This window comes from Neopelma chrysocephalum, unplaced genomic scaffold (assembly GCF_003984885.1).
Source record: "Neopelma chrysocephalum unplaced genomic scaffold, ASM398488v2 Primary Assembly neopelma1_26, whole genome shotgun sequence".
Taxonomy (NCBI): Eukaryota; Metazoa; Chordata; class Aves; order Passeriformes; family Pipridae; genus Neopelma; species Neopelma chrysocephalum.
Genome location: NW_020897695.1, coordinates 4809059 through 4829597, shown reverse-complemented (window position 1 = coordinate 4829597; position 20539 = coordinate 4809059). Strand labels below are relative to the sequence as shown.

Below are 20539 nucleotides of genomic sequence, written 5' to 3'. Positions count from 1 at the left end.
ATGAAACACACATTTTTTTTCAATAATTCAATACATATTTTACCACAACCCCTGTAAAGAATAATAATGACAAAGCTATTCAATTTGATTCCCTAGGGACAGGAATAAATTGAAGAAAATCACAGCTGAAAATAATCTTGCAAAAGATAATACTTAAATTTTTTTAATTCGATTTTGTCCTCTAAGTTCATGTCTAGCACAAAAATCATCATTGTTCAGAAGTGCAGTGCATTAACAATGGTGCCAAAGGGAAATTGCTGCCTACACTGATGCAAATCAAAGAGGGATCACATGTAAATAAAATTACACACATGTACATAAAAGAGGATCAGCCTGGGATGCCTTGGGGAAATCTCGAAGACAGCAATTGCAATGGAAACACAACAATCTTCACAAAAATCAAATCAGCAAACCAAAACAATTACATTCTAATCAAAAAGAAATATGTGACTACATTAGAATCTCTAGTCTTAGACCTTTCTTTGGCTGTTCTGCTTCTGTTCTACATTAGAAGAGGTTGATACATACTAATTCCAGGAATGCTTTCTATAGGAATCTGCCGTACTCCATCTTTGAAGCAAGAAAGGCCAGGATAAACTTTTCGTATTTGAGCTTGTTTCCTTTCAATAAGCTTTTTAATGATCTGTAATAAAGCAGCAGAGAAAACATTCAGACCGCCATGGTTTGACAGACTATTTTCTTTGGAAATAACAGAGATGAACACATTTTTGTTTTTAAGGACCTTCACTCCCTCACACATAGTGTTTACTCTCAAAGAAGAAAAGATAAAACCAGACCTTCAATAGAGCTTAGAAATGTTAAGAGAATATACAACAGCACCATGGCCAGATTCTAGTAAAACATCAAAATACTTTCCAACTAATTGTCCAATCCAACTTAGACCCTTCTTATAACTTAGGAACTAGTAGCTCTTCCTGATTAAAACAAGCTGTTCAATCAGTAACATTGATTGCTCACAAGTCAGTAGGTCACAAAGCTTTACATAAAGGGAATAGTCATGTTTTTTCAGAATGACTGTGAACGAGCTAGAGGTGAACAGTGGCGGGTGACATGGTCTCAGCAGCCATAGACACATACTCCAATTCTTTAAATAAAAATTTAGATCCCATGAAAAGCTTCACTTCTGAAAGAACAGGTCTTGAAAAGTACGATGTCCAGTACTGGCCAATACAAGCATCCAAGGAAATCAGTACATAATCCAAACTGTCAACATTCAAAATTCTCCTTATTTTCAGGTATCATCTTCACTGCTTTTGATATGAGCAGACAAGCAAATATTCTTCATAAAGCTGCAGACTGTGAGGGCTCTTCCTAGATTTCCTTGGAACAGGGAGAATAAAAGGCCTGATCTGTGTTTTGAGTGTTAAACAGGCAATTCTAAGATGCACTTCCAAAGGTGTATATAATTATTCTCAGAGAAGATCAACAGCATAGATCACTCCATAACAGCAGCTTTTTTTCTAATAATGTTACACGAGATACCTGGAGGACCAAGCACTTTATCTACAAGTATATTGTCTCCAAGTTCTTTAGAATAACATGGACATAACCCAACATAAGAGAGTGAAGAATGCTAATAGAGCAGTCCCAGAGCCAAAATCTTAGAAACTATCAAGTTTTTGGAAGTGACATGTTATGTTGATGGTTTGGGCCCAGAAATGTATTACTGAAGTTAAGTATGCCTGAGATGTAACAGGCTCCAAGGGACATGTCCACTATCCACACAAACACTGACAACACCCCATCCGTGAGAGGAAGGTGGCATGTCCAGCAGTAGACTGGAATCTGGAGGGTAACCCAGCCAAGCAGAAACGAAAGGGAAAAAATTATGGTCTATGTTGTATGGACATACAAAAACGTTCCCAATGAGTGAAATTAAGAAATCATGTAAACTAAATGTAGAGCAATCAGATTCTGTCTTTCTTTCTGCAAGCATGGACCAAATAGTTCTATTGGAAGAAAAATTATTGTCCCATAAAGAAACTTTTTAACAAAATAAAATGTCAGGTTTTAGTAACCTTGAAAGAACAAATTATCTTTATAATTTGTATTTCTTTAAAAACCCAGGAAGGTATTTAAACACAACTGGAAACATCTTAATTATTTTGCTAATAAACTGCCTTATTATATGGAATACTATGAATTAAATAAAGAACAGCCCACAGAAACTGCAAAGAGGGATAGACTGGAAATTAAGACAGTACACTCTTGATTTATATATTAAAACAATAGCACAAAAAATAATCATCTTTCTTTCAAGTAAAATAGAGGCTACACAGTACAAACACTCCATTCAAATGTCACTCTAATGAACTCTACTGTTATGGGCAGGGGGAGAATTGACAAAGCCATAAAATAAATCAGTCTCACAAGATTTTGCTAAGTTATCAACCAGGACAAAATTTAGCTGTGAATTACTCCTCAAAATATCAGTACTTTAACACTTTTGTTATCATTAAGTCAATAAGGTACAATTTAATGCTTCAACTGCAAAGTTATGGCACTGGGACTTGAATGAAAGGATTATTTTAACTAATAAAAAAAAACATTCAAATGTTTTAAGCGCCAAAGCAGAGAAGAGAGCTAACCTGGCACTGACTGAATTGTTTCTAAACATCTGAACAGATGATAACGTTAAGCATTTCATTTCGGCCTTTACCTCTTTTTGCTTTTTGATGATGACAGAAAATTCTGTGTAGGGGATCCTTGGATTTAATTCACATCCCATTAATGTGGCACCCTCATAATCCTTGATGTAGCCAACATATTTTGCTTTTGGTACTTTAATATCTTTGGAGAAACCCTGACAAAGAAAAAAACTTACATTGTCATAATGCCTCTTTCCTTTTACATTTGTTTTAACTGAACTGCTATGAGTATTTAGAAATAAATTCATCACAACGTTCATATAGAAACAATACAGTGGAGTGAGTTACAGGGCATGGTTCAGTGTTGCAAACACCTTCTTACAGGAGGCACACGAATTGCTAAGATACAAGATACAAGAATTGCTAAGAAGGGAGATAGGAGACATAAAAAGATCACAGAAAGTATTTTTTCTGTTCACAAATTTCCCAAGTTTTTCCAAAAATTTGCTATTTAATATTAAAGAATGCCAGTCCTGTAGTCATAGGTCAAGGAAAGTTGCTGTTGAAGTTGATGAGATGATAGCAATCTTACAGCTGGAATTTTTTTTTTTTTTAACTTGTGTATTTCAAGTGAAAAAAAAAGTTAACAAATCCTATTTAAAGTTCCAAAGTTAAAAAAAGTCCAAAAAGTTAATTGAAAAACAAACCCACAAAAGAATTGACAAGACAATAAAAAGCAGTGTAGGACTCTCATTTGGGCTGCATTTTATTTTTCTCTTACAGTGGTACCTATGAAACCTCAGTAATAAGCAGAAACCCAAATAGGACTTCTGCCTCACAATTTACCATCAAAGACTTTGAACTTAGATGGAGGCTGAGCACTTCCAAACTGGGGAAGGGATATTGCATACATGAAAAGGGTCTGTCTTCACAGATCCAATAGGTGTATCACAAGCCCAGCTTTTATTCATTTTGAATGTGTGAAGAGTAAATTGGATCACTTTTATATAGAAAATCATGGAACAGTTGAGGTTAGAGGGAATTTAAGGAGGTCATGTAGCCTCATCCCCACTCAGACCAGGTCTCACCACATCTGGTTGCTCAAGGCCATGACCAGTGTTTAAGACTGTAAAGGACAGAGATTCTACCATCTCCCTGGGCAACATTTTTTGGTATTTCACCACCCCTAGAAAAGGAAGAAAAAAACCCAAACAAAACATTTTCCTTCTATCTAGTTGCAATTTCCTGCTATCCAACTCATGTCTGTTGCCTTTAGTCCTAATGCTGTACACCTCTGAGAATAATCTGACAATTTTTGCTCTACCATCTGACCAGATAGTTGACACCTGTTCATCAAATTTATTTGACAGATCAGACATTGGAATCTTTCCTGAACTTGAAATTCATGCTTCAAATCAGGAGGAGCTGTGAGTGTAGGTCAGGAAAGGTCTATTCTGTCACAGGTATGTCTAGTCCTTCTTTATATTTCTTATAGAATTAGTGAAGGAATTGAATGAATGAAGAAGCAGCCAAGCAATATTTGACTATTTTTTAGACTTGAGAAATTATAGGCTATACCATATACCTGTATTGAGACAATTCTATCAAACTAAAATGTGTTAGAAGCCAATAACATTACATAGGATGAACACAGAGCACATTTTATAGATTTTAAAAAAACCACCTTAAAATTGCACTATGCATTTTATCCAACTACTTTGTCATGTCGAGTTGTTTAGTACATCACTGGCAGATATTAAAATTCTTGCACCAAGTAATTGCTTGCATTGACTTACTTGTTTTTTGAAGTAGCCAATAGCATATTCATCTGCATACGTGAGAAAATTGAGAATGTTGTGTTTGATGTGGTACTCCTTCAGATGGTTCATTAGGTGAGTCCCATAACCCTGTGTGAAACGTATGAGTAAAAAACATGATAGAGCCTTTGGGGACTGCACATATTAGAAACTGTGTACTGAGGGTTATTACAGACAGTTTTGTAAAATGCAGTCTTTCCTCTAGATCCTGTTTTAAAGATTTTCTCATAACTAACTTGGTGAGGCATACTCAAGTGCAAACTCTTTTCAGCCTTGTAAGGGTATCTGTGTGACCCAGCATGGAACACAAAATACCAGTTTCTGGTGTCAGATTCACTTTTAATCTAAAGGAGACCAAAACCTAGACTCTTTTGAGGCATAAAGAGGTATATTGTCCTGGAAATTGTAATTCAAGGTGCCCACTCTTTTTTTTTCTATTTTAAATTAAATATCAACTGTTAATAGTCACATATTTCACCAATAACAAACCTACATATATACTGTAACAATAGGGCATTCTATCTTACCCATATCACTTCAAAACTGCAAAGCAGCAGCAATTCTGAAATTATTCCAGTAGTCTGTGCACCTGTAGCAGAAACAGCCTCTGCCTCAAAGGATTTATAATCTAAACTTATCATAAGGCATAAAAGGGAACAGTGAAAGAATTACCATAATAAGCAGCAGAAAATTATTGAGTCCACAATCACATAAATAGCTATGCCTTCTGACTGCACACAAGCATGATTTCCATTTTCATTCAACGCCAAAGTAAACAAAAGGTTCCATTTATTCACATTACCAAGCAAGCTATAGCCTTCCCCTTCTGCTGCAAAATGAAGAAATCTAAAATAGACAGGAAAGCCCATAATAGTGTTTTGTTCCTGAATATGTTCCAATTTTATCATCAGGTAAACTAACTGGATGCGCAAAAGAAATATACATGGATTTGTTTTGGGTGCTCAGCTCTTGAAAACTGGGGAAATTTTTATTTATGTACATAAGCCAGAAAAATAAATTAGAAAATACAAACTTCTGATTTAATTTACTATTTAGTATCCCCAAACATGGTAATAGCCAAATAAAACAATCCTAAAAGGAAACTAAGCCATGTACAGTAAAATTTAAAATAATTTTGCAACATGGGATCAAACTATCACAAAAACAATTGAACTTATATGGAAAAACAGTTCCTATATGCCAGCCTCAAACTGAATTAAAATAGGAATTTAATTTCCCCAAGACTAGGCAGAAGGAACGTGTGACCATTTATTTTTTTCTCAGTTACCTGCTGACAGGGGTCACCTTACTCAGATAGAAAGTTGGGAAGGCACATTTTCAGAAACAGTCAACTGATACAGCAAGGCAGCCAGAGGGTAAAAGAATAAATTGTGCATTATGCAACCTCGGGGGGCAGGCGGATGGGTCAGAATTATCTGCTCTTTGATTTTGAAAGATTATTCCTAGAAAATCACAACACACCTTTGGCAGCCTCATCTGTGCAGTGCAGTTAAGCATAACTTAAGCATATATTGTTAGAGTTTGCATTTGCTAAAACACTTCGGATACTTTTATGACAGGCCACTGCTAAGTGTAGGGGAATGTTCCTCTTTAACATCAGAGTTGAATAAAATTAAATATAACCCGAGTACTAACAGTTGTCACAGGCTTTCAATCCCACTGTGTTACCCTTTCACACCAGGGTGTACAATTTCTGCATGTTAGCTGTTACAAACTCTGAATTAACTCACATCTCAGCTTTCACTGCTTCTACTGAAAATCATGAAGCTACAGCACCATCTAAAGGCAAAATACTGAACCAAATGGCCATAGTGTCACCGAAAAAGCTGGAGGAATCTCCATAGGAACATGTATTCATAGTGGTCTGTATTTTTCCAACACAGATGCTAATTCTCAACATTCTGAGAACATTCTGTAAAATTAACTCAAAAAAGAGTGCATAGAAGGGACCCTGTGCTTATTTTGAGATGCAAAACTCTACCTTTTTTTTAATATATCTCATTTTGATTGAAGTCATTTATATCACAAAGTGATTTAACATGATAATGTCGCATACAAGCAATACCTATTTCAGTAAACCATGAGGTGTTACACTACACAGAGACACAACTACTGGAGACAGAGGAGTGAACAGTCCAAGAATGGGAGACGACTGACCAACTATTGCTGTATTGAGAAAGATTTTATTTAATTAATTAAGTACAGCTACTTCTACTATTATGATGATGATTCTAAATCTGCATATTTGTTTAGTTTTTGTGTGTTATATTCAGAATCACTTTATCTTCCAAACTCTATTTCTCTCTGGGAGCTCAACAGAATATTCAACGTGACTAACAAATTAGGAACACATGCAGTAGGGAATGCATTTAATAAACTCGAATAGGGAATTATTTTTACCTTGACTTGCTCATTGGAAGTCACAGCACAGAAGACAATCTCCGTAAATCCTTGGGAAGGGAACATCCGGAAGCAGATACCACCGATAACACGACCATCTTTTATTAATGCAAGAGTTTTGTGTTTCCTGAGTAGACAAAAATAACAATCGCTTTACTTCATGTACATAGTACATAAAGTGCCATTACCTACCTTTTCTCAGAAACTTGATTCACTTCTTTTCACAATTGTAATGCAATTGCATATGCCTCAAGCTAGCCGCTTGTATCTACAGAAGAGTTGTTATTTTAACATCATGCTTTGAATTTACCATGCAGGTCATCATCATGAAGCAAGGTCCTGGTCTTGCCAAGTACTCTGAGATACTAGGGTAATACCCAATAAATAAAAGTTGTGTTGCTTTTATTGAATCCATTGATGACAGTTATGCCACTGTGCAGTGCTCAGGATGATTATACCCTGAGTAAATTAGAAATTAATGGAGTTACAGTACAGCAAGTCCTTTCTAAGGGATTCCTGTTTCCTTGCATGCATTTTGTTTACCTAAGCTATCAGTTTCAAATGCAGCTGATGAAGCAAGAGATGGCATTTCTTATTTCGAATCACCCACTCTCAGCGGAATCAGGACCAGAAAAAATATCCTTTTCTGTTGCACTGCCAGGGAAGTTGTAATGAGGTGCAGTCTGAACTCTTGTGTCAAGGATAAAGAATTTTAGTGTAATCTTCAAGGTGTGAAAAGATTTACACTGCATCTTTCTTTAGATTATTCAAGACATAGTATCATATAAATTGTATAAACAATATAGTAAATTTACAGAAGATATTTTTGGGAGGAAAGCTAGTGCCAACAGTAAGCCCCTGTCAAAAAAGTAAGTTTGAAGAATGCATGAAGGAGGTTTATTATATATTATTCTTCTTCCTATACTTATTTTAGTGCTTTTTAGTTGTGGAATGACAGCAGCAATGTAGCAGCTAGAGCTTCTGTTGTGGTTTGACCCCGGCTGGATGACAGGTGACCACCAAAGCCTCTCTATCACTCCCCTAAACTGCACAGAGGAGAGAAAATATAATGAAAGGCTCATGAGTTGAGACAAGGGCAGGGAGAGATCACTCACCAATTACTATCACAGGTCAAACAGACTCGACTTACAGGAAATAAGTTGAATTTATTACCAATCAAAATCAGAGCAGGATAATGAGAAGTAAAGCAAATTCTAAAAACGTCTTCCCCCCACCCTTCCTCTTTCCCGATCCTCCAACTCTGTCCCCCCAGTGGCACAGGGGCATGGGGAATGGGGGTTACAGTCAGTTCATCACGTGTTGTCTATGTTGCTGCTTTCTCCTCAGGGAGAGGAGTTCTTCCCCTGCTCCAGAGTGGGCTCCCTCCCCCAGGCTACAGTTCTTCACAAACCATCCTAGCATGGGTCCCTTTCCATGGGGTCACAAGTCCCGTTATCAAACCTGCTCTAGTGTGGGCACCTCTCCCCACAGGGCCACAGGACCTGCCTGGAGCCTGCTCCAGTGTGGGCTTCCCACAGGGTCACAGCCTTCTTTTGGGCATCCACATGCTCCAGTATGTGGCTCCTCCATGGGTTGCAGGGGGACAGTCTGCCTCACCATGGTTTTCACCATGGAAGGTGAAACTGCTACAGCAGTTCATGAAGAACTGCAGCCTCCGGGAAGGACCCATGTTCAAGAAGTTCATGGAGGACTGTCTGTCATGGGAAGGAGCCCATGCTGGAGCAGAGAAAGTGTGTGAGGAGTCCTGCCTGTGGAAAAAGGAGCAGCAGAGACAATGTGTGATGAAGTGACCGCAGCCCGCATTCCCTATCCCCCTGTGCTTCCTGGGGGAGGAGGTAGAGAAAATCATGAATGAAACTAAGCCTGGGAAGAAGGGAGGGTTGGGGAGAAGGTATTTTAAGATTTAGGTATTATTTTCTCATTATCCTACTCTACTCTGATTTGTAAAAAATTAAACTAACTAATTTCTCCAGGCTGAGTCTGTTTTGCCTGGGACAGTAATCAGCAAGTAATCTGTCCCTGTCCCTATCTCTACTCAAGAACCTTTTGTTGTATTTTCCCTGTCCTGTCCAGCTAAGGAGGGGAGTGATAAAGCAGCTTTGGTGGGCATCTGGCATCCAGCCAGGGTCAACCCACCACAATTTCACAAAAAAGAAACCATTTGCCATTAATATAGCCAAGATAGTATTTGGGTACAATCCAACTAGGCTGACCAGAAGCTATGAGGTCTTGAAAAGACAGAAAAGTGTAGCACCAGCAGAGCTGCCTCCATGTCACCTCTGCTGGCCCCTTCCTACACTACTGCCTGCAAAGAGCACCAGGCTCTCTCTGCCTCACCCACCAAACCCCTCTCCAAGGATACTCACGGATCAAAGACCAAGCGTGTGATGTATTCCTTTGGCATTCGAGGCAGCTGATGGGAGAACACATTCTGCAAACCAACCAGCCACATCATGATCTTCTTGTTGGGCTTCTGGTTCAGGGAGTTGCCAACCACATGGAATTCAATCACCCCCCTGCGCTCCTCCAGCCTTGCTGCCTCATCCCGGGCCGAGTGTGCTGAGAGGAAGTTGGTCTGTACCACACCAAAGAGGAACAAAATTAAATTTTTGAGATTTCACATCCTCTGACAGAACAGCCTTAATGAACAAACAAATAAAACCCAATCTTTTTTTCCAACAGAGCTACTAATGATTGCCTTTGGAATGCACCTTTGCATAAGCGTCACCATCAAATAAGCCAGATATAAGTCTACATTACAGTGTATAAAGGCCTATTTGAACTTATATTGGTAAAGGCTAGGTAACACCTGCAATGGTTAGGACTCAACAAGTTCCAAAGCTCTTGAGGGACAGCACTCATCCAGTTAAAGCCTATGCCACTAGGTCATATTTTCTTTAGCCTTAGCCAGCTTGGGCAAGAGTAGTGGATCTGCCTATGCATACTGGAAATGACATATTTTAATGTTGGTGCAGGAAAAGTCGTGTTATTTTCATTTAGTAGTGCTTTCCACTATCTCTACCACTATTGTAAGAGCCTAAAAAGAACATTTTAATTCCTACAGAATTTGTTGTTACATCTAGCAATTGCATCCATATACTTGAATACAGATTAAATTAATACAGAAAATTTATTTAACTTATTTTTTTCAAGATCATATTACAATGCCAAAACATCTCTGCATGCACATACTGTTTACTTTTTAGAGTAAAGTTTGGCTGCTGGGTTTCTAGTCACTGCCAGCCTCAACAGCCAGGCTGGTACTGCATTTACAGTATGCAGAGCCATCAGTCACGGTGCATAGTTTGAATAAGAAATGTAGGTGGTTCCAAATCTTCAGCAGTTTCTAGCTAAACCTTGGCAAATGAGCTGCTGGCAAAACATAGCCTGGCAGAGGGAACAGAAGGAGGAAAAGCCAGCCAAGAAAAAAAAAAGAAGTTTGCAATTCTGTACCATGGCACAATTCCGCAATTCTGTTTGTTTTTCTGTTCCAGCAGAGAAAAGAGCAACTGGGGAAGACAGAGCAAATAACTGTTTAGATCAGTTTCTGCACTAGTTAACTAGTGGGTTTAACCAGAGGTTTTACTTTGGATCTTTCATTCTGCTGCAATATTTGAACCCCATTTAACCTTGTCTTATGAGCTATATCTATTATATTAACAATTAAAAGCATACTCTGGACCCATTCTGTAATAAAAATACCTTGCAAGATAACCTGGGGTCTACCTTTTTACTATCACTAGTTTTCAAGTCTCTTTGCTAGCCATACACACTGCATTAAAATATTGTAGAACTATTCTTCATGTTAATGATGTATTTCACAAATATGTTTTGTTCACCTCTTTCAAAGTCTATTTTTCTTGGCAGGACTTGCAGCTTATCATCCTCTATCCATGTGGAATATTTACTAAAAACAAACCATTTACAAACAGAACATTTTCATCACCAAGTATATATATTTCTCACCTCTGGTCCAAGCATTGCTGCAGGATCTGTAATTGTTGACATTACTTCGTTGATTAACTCAATAGGAATATCTCCTACAACCCTTGGCCTTTTGGAATCCTCCACAGAATAGGGTTCATTATTTTTTCTCTTTTCCCCTATAAAACAAAACTAGGACAAATTAGAAACCACCAAACTGTCACAGACTAGCACTATGAAGTCTAGCACTTCTGTTATATTTTTTAGTTTGTATGCAAGTTTTGGGGTTGTTTTTTTTTCTTTAATCCCCATAGAGAGGGAGAAAGAGAAATAAATGAAATCTGAACAATATTTATCACTGCTCGATTTTGGCTTTGCATTGGAATATTAGCATGAAGCAGGATGAATGTACCTCTCCTTTTCCTATACCTCTGTAAATTCACAGTGAAACTATTTGATTCAAAATCCTCTTCATGGAACCTCTGTGCTGCTGTCTTGGAAGGTCAGTGCTCAATACACAAATTGCAGTGCATATTTCCACATAACATGAAATCCTCATTTTAGGATTCAAGGGAACTAAGTATCCATTATATATTTCTTTCACCCATTTTGTAAACCAAGCAGCATGTACCCTCTGACGCATCATACAAATTTGACTAAAAAATTCCATATAAAGTTTCCAAATCAAAATATATCATGTTAATTATTAACCGCCCTACTAACTGCAGAGAAATATGTACTATAGCAAAAGCAACTAGTTAAATTCATGAAAGAAAAGTCCACCAAGGACTAACAAAGGTACAGTAGCAGATAAAGCCAGCTGCTACCTCAGGATTACCCCACTCATTATGCTACTCATTCCCACTTCTGAAGGACAAGTTGAGAAATGGCCTTAAAGAAAGCTGCAGATAGGAGATGCCTTAAATTCCACTGGAGTGAACACAGGCTAAGAATTAATTTAGGTCTTTCCACTTCTTTGAGGACTCATTTTATATAAGCTTAGGATCATGTCTCTGACCTACAAACTCTCTTGACAGGCTCATTAATTCTGAGGTGTTTGAAAAAGGATTTATTAGGAGAATTTATGCATTCACCAACTTTTTTCCTTCTAAGCCTTTTTTTTTTTTTTTTATTACCTGACCTCATTCAGGTTTTAAATTTAACCTTGTTGATGTGTTTATGCTTTTCTTTACTGCTCAAATGTAGGCACTTTCAGTACTTTGAAAGAATAAAAAACCAAATGTGATGGTCCCTTCTACTCTGTCATTATTTAAATGAAACCTTTTTTCAGTATAATAGACATACTCCAAGTAAAGTCTTTTCCAAAAACCTCTGACACCAGCAGACGTTTCCCCATTTTAATTTAATTTAAACAAATTTCTTTTTTCCAAATACAGTTGCCTCTTCTGCTAGTTGAACATTAACCATACTGGAGAAAAAGTATGTGTGTGCACATCTTTCATCAAAAACACCTCAGGTTTGCTATTCCAGAGTGAAGGCAAAGGTTACCATACACTGCAACTACCAGTAATGTCAACAGAAGTCAAAAAAAAAGCAAGTCTCCCTGCCCATTACCTAAGTTTGGGTCAAGGGCAGAAGAAACTTTGCAAGCTGGACTCATATTCCCACTGTTGGGTTGCTCCAGTGATGAAGGACTCGTACTGTATGCAACAGATCTTGCAACAGGAGGTGGACTGATAACTGCAATGATATAAAAGATAAACCCAAAAAATTCAGGACATGGAACCCATTATGGTGCTGACTGAAGGACTATCACAAAGTTGGATCCACTTTCACACCCACCTTCACTTGAAAAGTAATGATGAGCATTGTGCAACAGAGCGATGCCACCAGTTCGCAAGCAGAGACATTAAAGCTTTATCTCAATGTGTTTTTCTAACCTAACTTCTATCTAATGAGGGGCTGCTGGATAACAGAGATTGCAAACATCAGGCTTTATTATTTTGCAGTGCTGAGCAGAAGCTAAGAAAACAAACTTCCTTCACATACCTGCCAAGCCTGCTGGCATTTAACTTCATGAAAGGGCTTTTTGTAGGGGTTTATTGGAAAGCAAAATCTTATCATTCAGCTTCAGCTGTCCACTTTACCAGCATTCAAAGACTGGCTGGACAAATCACACTCAATAAAGGGACTTGTTTCACCAGTTAAGAGGATGAAACTATCATTTTAAAAGGCCACTGACTAACATATCTCTCTCTAATATTAGAAAATAAAAAACCCCACAAAACAAAAGAAACACACAAACAAAAAAAAAACACCCACCCACTCCCACCCAAAAAAAATCAAAAAACAAAAACAAGCCAAACCAAAAAAGAAACCCCACTAATCTGAAATTATCCGAGTTTCATTTGTGTTACCCACCACTAAATGCAAATTACCTGTCTGGATTCCTAGCTGGCCAGTTCGGGAACTAGATACCATGAAATCCTGATCCCAAATGGGAGAATTCTGGCTGTACACTTCTTCTTCCAGCATAGACAAAAACCTAGGCACAAAACCAGGTGAAATATAGGATCAATCAAAACAGGTTCTTTTCAAAATAAGAACTTGCAACACTTTTAAATTAAAAATATTTACTGAGTCAGTAAGAAAATGCTATTGGCCAATTCTTTCCAAAAAAAGAACACACACAAAATCACAAGCCAGAGTAGACATTAAGTATTTTAATTTGGTAGAGTGCTTTCACTTACAAGAATTTATCTTTGATTATAAGCAATATTTATCTAATTTGCAAATGCAGAAATAAACAGTTACAAACTACTTTTACAGAACAAAACTGCACTAAGAAAGCTATAAGCTGACTAATGTTATACAATGATGACAAAATATGTTTGGATAAACCAGTGTTTTTCAGATGTACTTGCTTTCTGCCTCTTACAGATTTATAAAATCCCAGTGTTAGTCATTAACGATGCTCTTAGGAAGTTATTTTCAATCCTTTAAGTGTCCTACTGTAACATTCAATTGCATGTTTGTGCTTGCATAACAGTATTTTTAACCTTATTTTGGTACAGTTACAGAAACAGTGTGATTTTAAACCTCTTTTGGCATTACTATATGAGAGAAATTCCGCAGGTCAGATGATCCAGCACACTCGCCTTCTTGGGATACATCAATTCCCTCTCAGAAGCAAGACAGCTGCTTATTCTATGTTCCACAAAAGGAGTGTTCAGAGCAGAAGTTGACATGGCACATTTTTACTCCCCAGAGTCATCTATATGTATAGAAACTAGCTGAAACCAAAAGGACTTTTGAGTAAGACTTTCTTGAACAGGATAAGGATTTTCAGGATCAAGTCGGGCTCTTGTACTGTATATATAGGACAGCTATACCTAGGCAATGAGCTGTGTTTGCTGCTGACTATACAGCTGATAATGGCTAAAAAAGTTTGTAACCTGACCAACCATCTGTGATAGAGCAGAAGGACAAATTAAACTTTAGCCAAAGGTACATTTACAGGCAGTACAGAGGCTCTGCCTTCAGCCCCATTAGTGACTAACTCTTAGGTACACAGACATAACTAGTGGGTGCTTCCTTTGCCCAGAAAGGAGAGTCTGGGGCAGATAGGAGCCAATGCCATGCTCCATGTGCCAATGCCAGGCTCCGTGCTCTGAGAATCAGCGTCTCTGAAGGGTTCACTCAGCATAACGCCAGCAGAGAGAAAAATGCTTCAGACAAGTACAGCCCATAAAAGATTTAAAATGTTATTCATATTTTCCACAGATCATCTGCAAATAGTGCTTGTCTTTCTTTTTTTCCCCAGCAGAATATCAAAAGGAACTGCAGTGAATAATAATGCTTTTTTGCTGTAAAAGGCAGTGAAAACAGGGGCATATGCACACCTACATCCTCCACAAATCTGCTCCTTGCATCAACGTCATGTTAAATCCTTCTTTATGCCCAATTCAGGACCAGGTCAGGATCCTTTTCCAAGATACATACAAACATTCCTGTATCCATAACAGTCTATCCCAGAGACAGTGTACATCTTTCAAAGTGATAAAATATGCTATTAATAACAGTAGAAGCAACAAATCCTGGCTCTACTCAGCTTTGGAAAGCTCATGTTGTTTTTCATTCCCCTGAGCACTAAGCCAACTTGTAGCCCAACACAGTAGCTTGCATAGCATTAGTGTCACCAGGTCTCCCGAGGTTCAGTTTATTTGTTCTTAGGAGGGACAGGTTTTTCAAGTATGACCTAGAGAGCCAAGCCACCCTCACAAAATAAGGATATAAGGATACAGTATTTTAACTGGAAGATTACAATGAATGATCCCGTCACCACTACCTCCCCTCTTAATCGCCAGTAAAATGTTGGAAATTAAGGACTGTCAAAGTTGAGTCATTCTCCCACATTTGACTTGAGTCAAAGTCATTCTCCCACATTCCCCAATATGTAATTATTGTTGTTTAATTGTGAGAGAGAGTTGTTAACATTCCAGTAGCAGAACAGGTAGTCAATACAAAATTTATGAGTTTAGGATTCACTGGTGCAGTTTTGCACTGACTCCTCTCTTCTTTGTCAAATAAACCCATCTCTTCTGGGCGTGGGGTGACTACTTTGTTCCCTATTACAATGTTGAATTAAACTGAAATTCTTAGGTGTATATAAACTCCTGTACAATACTCTCTTTTTTACTGCTCCATCACCAAAGCAGAAGCAAGCATATGTTTTTGGAGATCAGGACCTACATTGTTTCCAAAGACTACAGAAAAAGAAAGTAATTGACCAGTAATACCTGCTTAATAGGCAAAAAGCACAATCCACCAGCAAGATGAATAATCCTTTTCATAAAGTAAACCCTAAAGTACCCAAAGCAAAGCAAGAGGTTTCTGTGCATAAAATACACTAGTTCAAGCTATGGCAGTAAATAAAGCTGCAGTATCTACTTGTAACTGAACAAAAAGAGAAATTATTTTAAGCCACAGGTAATTTCCCGCTTTCCACAACAAAGTTACTGGTTAACTTTGAATGCAGGCACACTGTGACCCCTTACTTTGGAAAATGAGTGAGGATTAGTGTTCGTTTTTCTTGAGGAAGCTTGTCTTTCTCTTGCCTGGCCTGCTCCAGCAGTTGCCGCCTCATTACGGTGAAAACAGAGCGAAGCAAGGTCCTACCAAAAACCTGGGTGGTTTCATATCTAGGTAGACTGTCACAGAACTGAGGGACATTGCAATAACAAAGCCACCTGTAAAAAGGAAAAAAGATAATTATCACCATCTAACATATGACTTAGTGCAATAAAACCACTATCTACATCATTTATAACTCAGCTGAGAGCTATATGACTCTATAAATCTGTTCTACAACATGGCTGGACAGAATTAAGCAGTATATATATTGCCCAGTATTTTAAAGAAATGACAGACAAGTAGTTTTAAGTTTCCATATATTCTTTTTCTCTGCAGTCTAGTTTCTACGAAGTGTTCTTGTTCCAGAAAATAATCATAGATCACAGAAAATTCATGTTGATGTCAGGGATTGTCTCCACAGCTTATTCATTCAGCCTCCAACATCCCCTGCCTCTGATTCCAAAGACCCTTAGTATGGCCTGTTTTCCCCTCTTAAAACTTCTATGTTTCTCCACACAGAGGCAAAAGGGGTGACACTTTTAACTAGCTCCATCCTAAACCGACTGGACTCCTATCCGGGTTTCCCACCAGTTTTCTTCTTCCCATTACACCCTGACTTGTTACTCTTTCTTTACCAGTATCTCCCTCCATAATGAGTTTTGCATTAAGAACTACGTACGAAAACTATAGCATGTCATGTTTCTCTCCTTGGAAAAGGGACCATGGTACTGAAGAGATAATTTGGGAGTACACTGCCTATGTAGGTCACAATATTTGTTAATCTTATAACTGAGATTTCAATATCTGTGTATAAGTGAACAGTCATTGGTACCTGGTCCTGTAGCAGACTCAGATCACAACCATGATGAAACCTCCAGCGATAACAAGAAAATGTTAAGAACTGGATGCAAACAGACTGTGTTGGATCCTACATGGATCCTCACCCAGATCCAAAGTACAGCCTGTCTCAAAATGGTCTCCCAAACTCTTGTTCCTTAATCTTTGCAAACATGAGTTGCAAAAGAGTTGTGAGATAGAGTTGTTAACAGACCTCTACTCCCTGTTTTTGGCTGATAAAGAACACCTCTCAAAACATGCATGTGAAATTCTGATACGGCGTCATTCAGATCCTCAGGTTTTCCAGTGAAGTCGGTGACTGCAAAAATTCAGGAGGTATGCCCATGGTGCACAGCAGCACCCTGAGCAACGCTTCAAGCAGCACAGAGGAAAGAAGCTTACAATGACAGGTTAGATCCAATGGGAAGAGACAGCACTTTGGGTCGGAGGGAACTTTAGGGACTGTGGGCGGGTGGGTTTGAGAAATGACAAGTGACAAAATTATTAACAACAAAAGCCACTGATCAGAGCCAATAAGCTATTGATTCCCAATAAAAGTTAGCTCCTACCAACCCTGGATGACATCTGTTATCACAAACAAATAGAGGTCAAACACCTTAAGGTGACAGGTCATGAGAGCATCCCAGTCAGGCACAGACACAGCACAGTCTGCTGTATCACTAGCCACAGTCTCAACTCACACCAGGGTTTGCTGTTCACCTTCATGAAGCTGATGTGTGTCAGAGGAAAGGTCACCAGGAAAGCAGCCAGAAGGTGGTGCTCATCCTCGGCCAGGAAAAGAGTCCCCAGCAGTTCCCGGTAACCAGGGTGCTGACAGAGGTTAGCTAACTGCTGCCTGCACTTAGCTGCTGTGACTATGCTAACTGAAAAAGGCACTGCACTACCGTCGTGAGAAAAAGAAAATTAAAAGAGACATGGCTTTTTATCCTAGCTCTTCTTTCCCCAGTGACTAGGTTATTCCTTTGAAATCTAACAACGTAGTAAAAGGTCATAACAAGAACTACCATTTTAAGGAACTTAATAATATCTACTCCCCAATTAGCATTCAAGTACTTGCAAAATTATTTTGATTTTTCAACTCCTCTGTGATTTGGTTTCAAACAGTGATGCTTTACAACGCTTAATGTTATCTTCTTTTTCTTTTTTAAGCTGAATAACAAATAGGGATCTTAGATACGGCTCACGTCTTATGAAGACTAAGAGCACTTTGCAAACACAGAACATGCAAAAGCATTGTTAGATACAGATGTTCGCAGCCTCTACTCCCTGTTGCTGGCTGATAAAACACATCTCTCAAAACACAAGGTTGCATGTGAAACGGATGTACTCTCACTAAAATCCTCAGGTTTTTGTGTAAACTCCAGGACTGCAAAAATTTACAAGGTCCATCCATGGCACAAAACAACTGGTATATTCCTGAAGTTCGTACGTGCCCTATTTGTAAGGAAGACTTGTAACAAGCAAAAGCAGTGTTACCTGGTATAATTCACTTTATAGCCTGCAATATCGTCATTGGGTGATCGTAGTCTTCGCTGAGAAGGTGTCTCCAGGTGCCAGTAGTTAATGCGGTTCAGAAACATTTTAGCCAGTTCCACTATTGTTTGTCTTTCCTTCGACGGTAAGTGGCTAAATTTGTACTGCACGAAATTATTCACACCCTTAAGAAGGAAGAAAATCCTGTTTAACTATTTAGCCATAATTTTTGTAGGAGAATCCTCAAATATTCCTCACTTTATGTTTATTAATCCTGAACTTGCATTACATGGGAAAGAAAAATATTAGAGACCATGAACTCCTTGCTCAGCTACTTATGTAGCTGCCACAGGCTGGTTCCTGTGTACACAGCAGCAGGTACATACAGATATTTTTATGTAATCCATCTCCAGCAGTTGACGTAAAGGTAGAAACGAAAAATTCTTTATTTTTCTTTGCTTCTCAAAGTCAGGGAACAGAGAAAGTTCTGGTAGGCTTTCTTCTATATGCTCTGTAAACGGAGTATCACCTACAAAACTCTCTACCTACTTTTCAGTAGAGTAGGGCTTGTGGACTTCTACTCAGGTTTGTCTCTACACATCATATTACTTCTTCAAGAAGCGACACTACTTCAGAAGCATGTCTCCTCATTGCACTTTGGATACTGTCCACTTTAAAGAAAAAATCTACTGAACATAGTTAAAATATGTGACTAAAAGTGCTGCAATATATATTTATTATAAATCAATTATAACACCTGTGCTTAGCAAATAATTTCATTTGATTGAGTTGCTGAGCTGCTAAAAACAGAATCGAAAATGTTGGTCTATTTTAAAGCAAAAATTATTTCAAATAAATTGTAAGAATTACTCTTTTATCTCTACGCTTTATTTTCTTAGGCAAATTGAGCAAACAGTAAAAAGAAGATGACAAAAAATTATACTGCATAGTTTTTATTATATACACCTTTTTAATAGTGTATTTTAAGGACTAAGAGTATATGGAGATTACATACCCTCATTTTTTGTTTATATTCAAACTAAAGGAGAACTTCAGGTGAAGACTTCTCAGAAATTCAGCAATAAAGTGGTTTGATTTTCTAAACTATAAGAAGTGACAGCTGCAGGAAATAATTACTACATATAACAGTCCTCACATTTAAAGTACCCTGTTTAACAATAGAGCATCCATTCATTCGCTGATGGGAAAACATTGAGCTCCTGTTTCAGCGAGGTATGTGAGCCACTGCATAGTCTCACTGGAGCTAATGGGCCCACTTGTCTGCCAAAAGTGCATTCTTGGGAGCTCACTTCACGAAAAACTGAATTTGTCATATGTTCTTTATCCATTGTGAGTTACAAAAGCCTCAGTTATTCTTTGGGTTTGGCTTTGCTTATTTGTTGTGTACCCTTTGAAAGAGAAGGCTATGATCTCACTGAATTGGATTGCAACATTTTCCTTGATTTACAGAAGGTGTCATTTCAATATTGGATTTCAAAACTTCAACAGCATTTTTCATCACTTGAAACAAAGAAAGATTAGAAGTGCCTACATAAAAGTAGCATTTCAAGTTAATTCTCTGAACTCACAAAAATGTCAGTTTCATTAAAGCATAAGATGAATGATGAGAGAAGTCAAATAATGTAACTATTGTGCCAATACTAAAGGAGAATCAGCAGAAGTCTCCTATAGTTCCCCATTAGTCCTAAGCAATACACAGAAACTTCTGCAAAGTGCCTGAAATGCCGTTTTCAAAACCAGTGCATACATTTACCAAAAAAAAAAAGAAAAATCCACCAAAAAAATCTCCACACTCCCACCCCCCCACCAAATAATAATGAGTAAATAAAAAATTTAAAAACAAACAAATAAAACAACCCTGAAAACAAACAAAAAAAGACCACCACATGAACCAAACCCACATCTTGACTCTTCACCTGTTCAATGCTAGGTTTCTCAAATGGAGGGCTTTCCAAAGATCCTTCTACTACAGGTTTTCCCATTTGTAAAATGCACTTCCTCAAAAGCTGTTAAAAACATAGAGATTTTTTAAATATTAGTATATTTGCATACACAGAGTCAATGGAAGTCACAAGTGCATAACACTGTGAGCAGTGTTGTAAATCTCTTGGCTATATATCTGCTTGTTTAGTCATCTGAATTTGTAATTACTAAACTTCACTGTGAATTCACCTTCTTTGAAATGCATACAAAAGGCTTCTGTGAGGAAATGTAGGCAGCTAAGTTAGCTTTGATATCAACTGACTTTATTTTATGTAAGTAAAGAAAGTTGTGCAGTTTATAGATAGGACTCAGGGTCCG

General features: G+C 38.0%; 1 protein-coding gene across 1 annotated transcript in view; it reads right to left on the bottom strand.

Annotated features, from left to right (window-relative positions):
- KAT2B (lysine acetyltransferase 2B) overlaps nucleotides 1–20539 on the bottom strand; it is a gene marked incomplete at its 5' end in the record, with an annotated part of 40359 nt that overhangs the window by 5860 nt on the left and 13960 nt on the right. Inside the window, 11 exons of the mRNA XM_027676105.1 lie at nucleotides 529–643; nucleotides 2681–2824; nucleotides 4406–4516; nucleotides 6848–6974; nucleotides 9235–9443; nucleotides 10835–10971; nucleotides 12368–12493; nucleotides 13192–13298; nucleotides 15811–16002; nucleotides 18221–18402; nucleotides 20155–20244. Coding sequence (XP_027531906.1) covers nucleotides 529–643; nucleotides 2681–2824; nucleotides 4406–4516; nucleotides 6848–6974; nucleotides 9235–9443; nucleotides 10835–10971; nucleotides 12368–12493; nucleotides 13192–13298; nucleotides 15811–16002; nucleotides 18221–18402; nucleotides 20155–20244 — 1540 coding nt within the window. The remainder of the gene's footprint in view (nucleotides 1–528; nucleotides 644–2680; nucleotides 2825–4405; nucleotides 4517–6847; nucleotides 6975–9234; nucleotides 9444–10834; nucleotides 10972–12367; nucleotides 12494–13191; nucleotides 13299–15810; nucleotides 16003–18220; nucleotides 18403–20154; nucleotides 20245–20539) is intronic.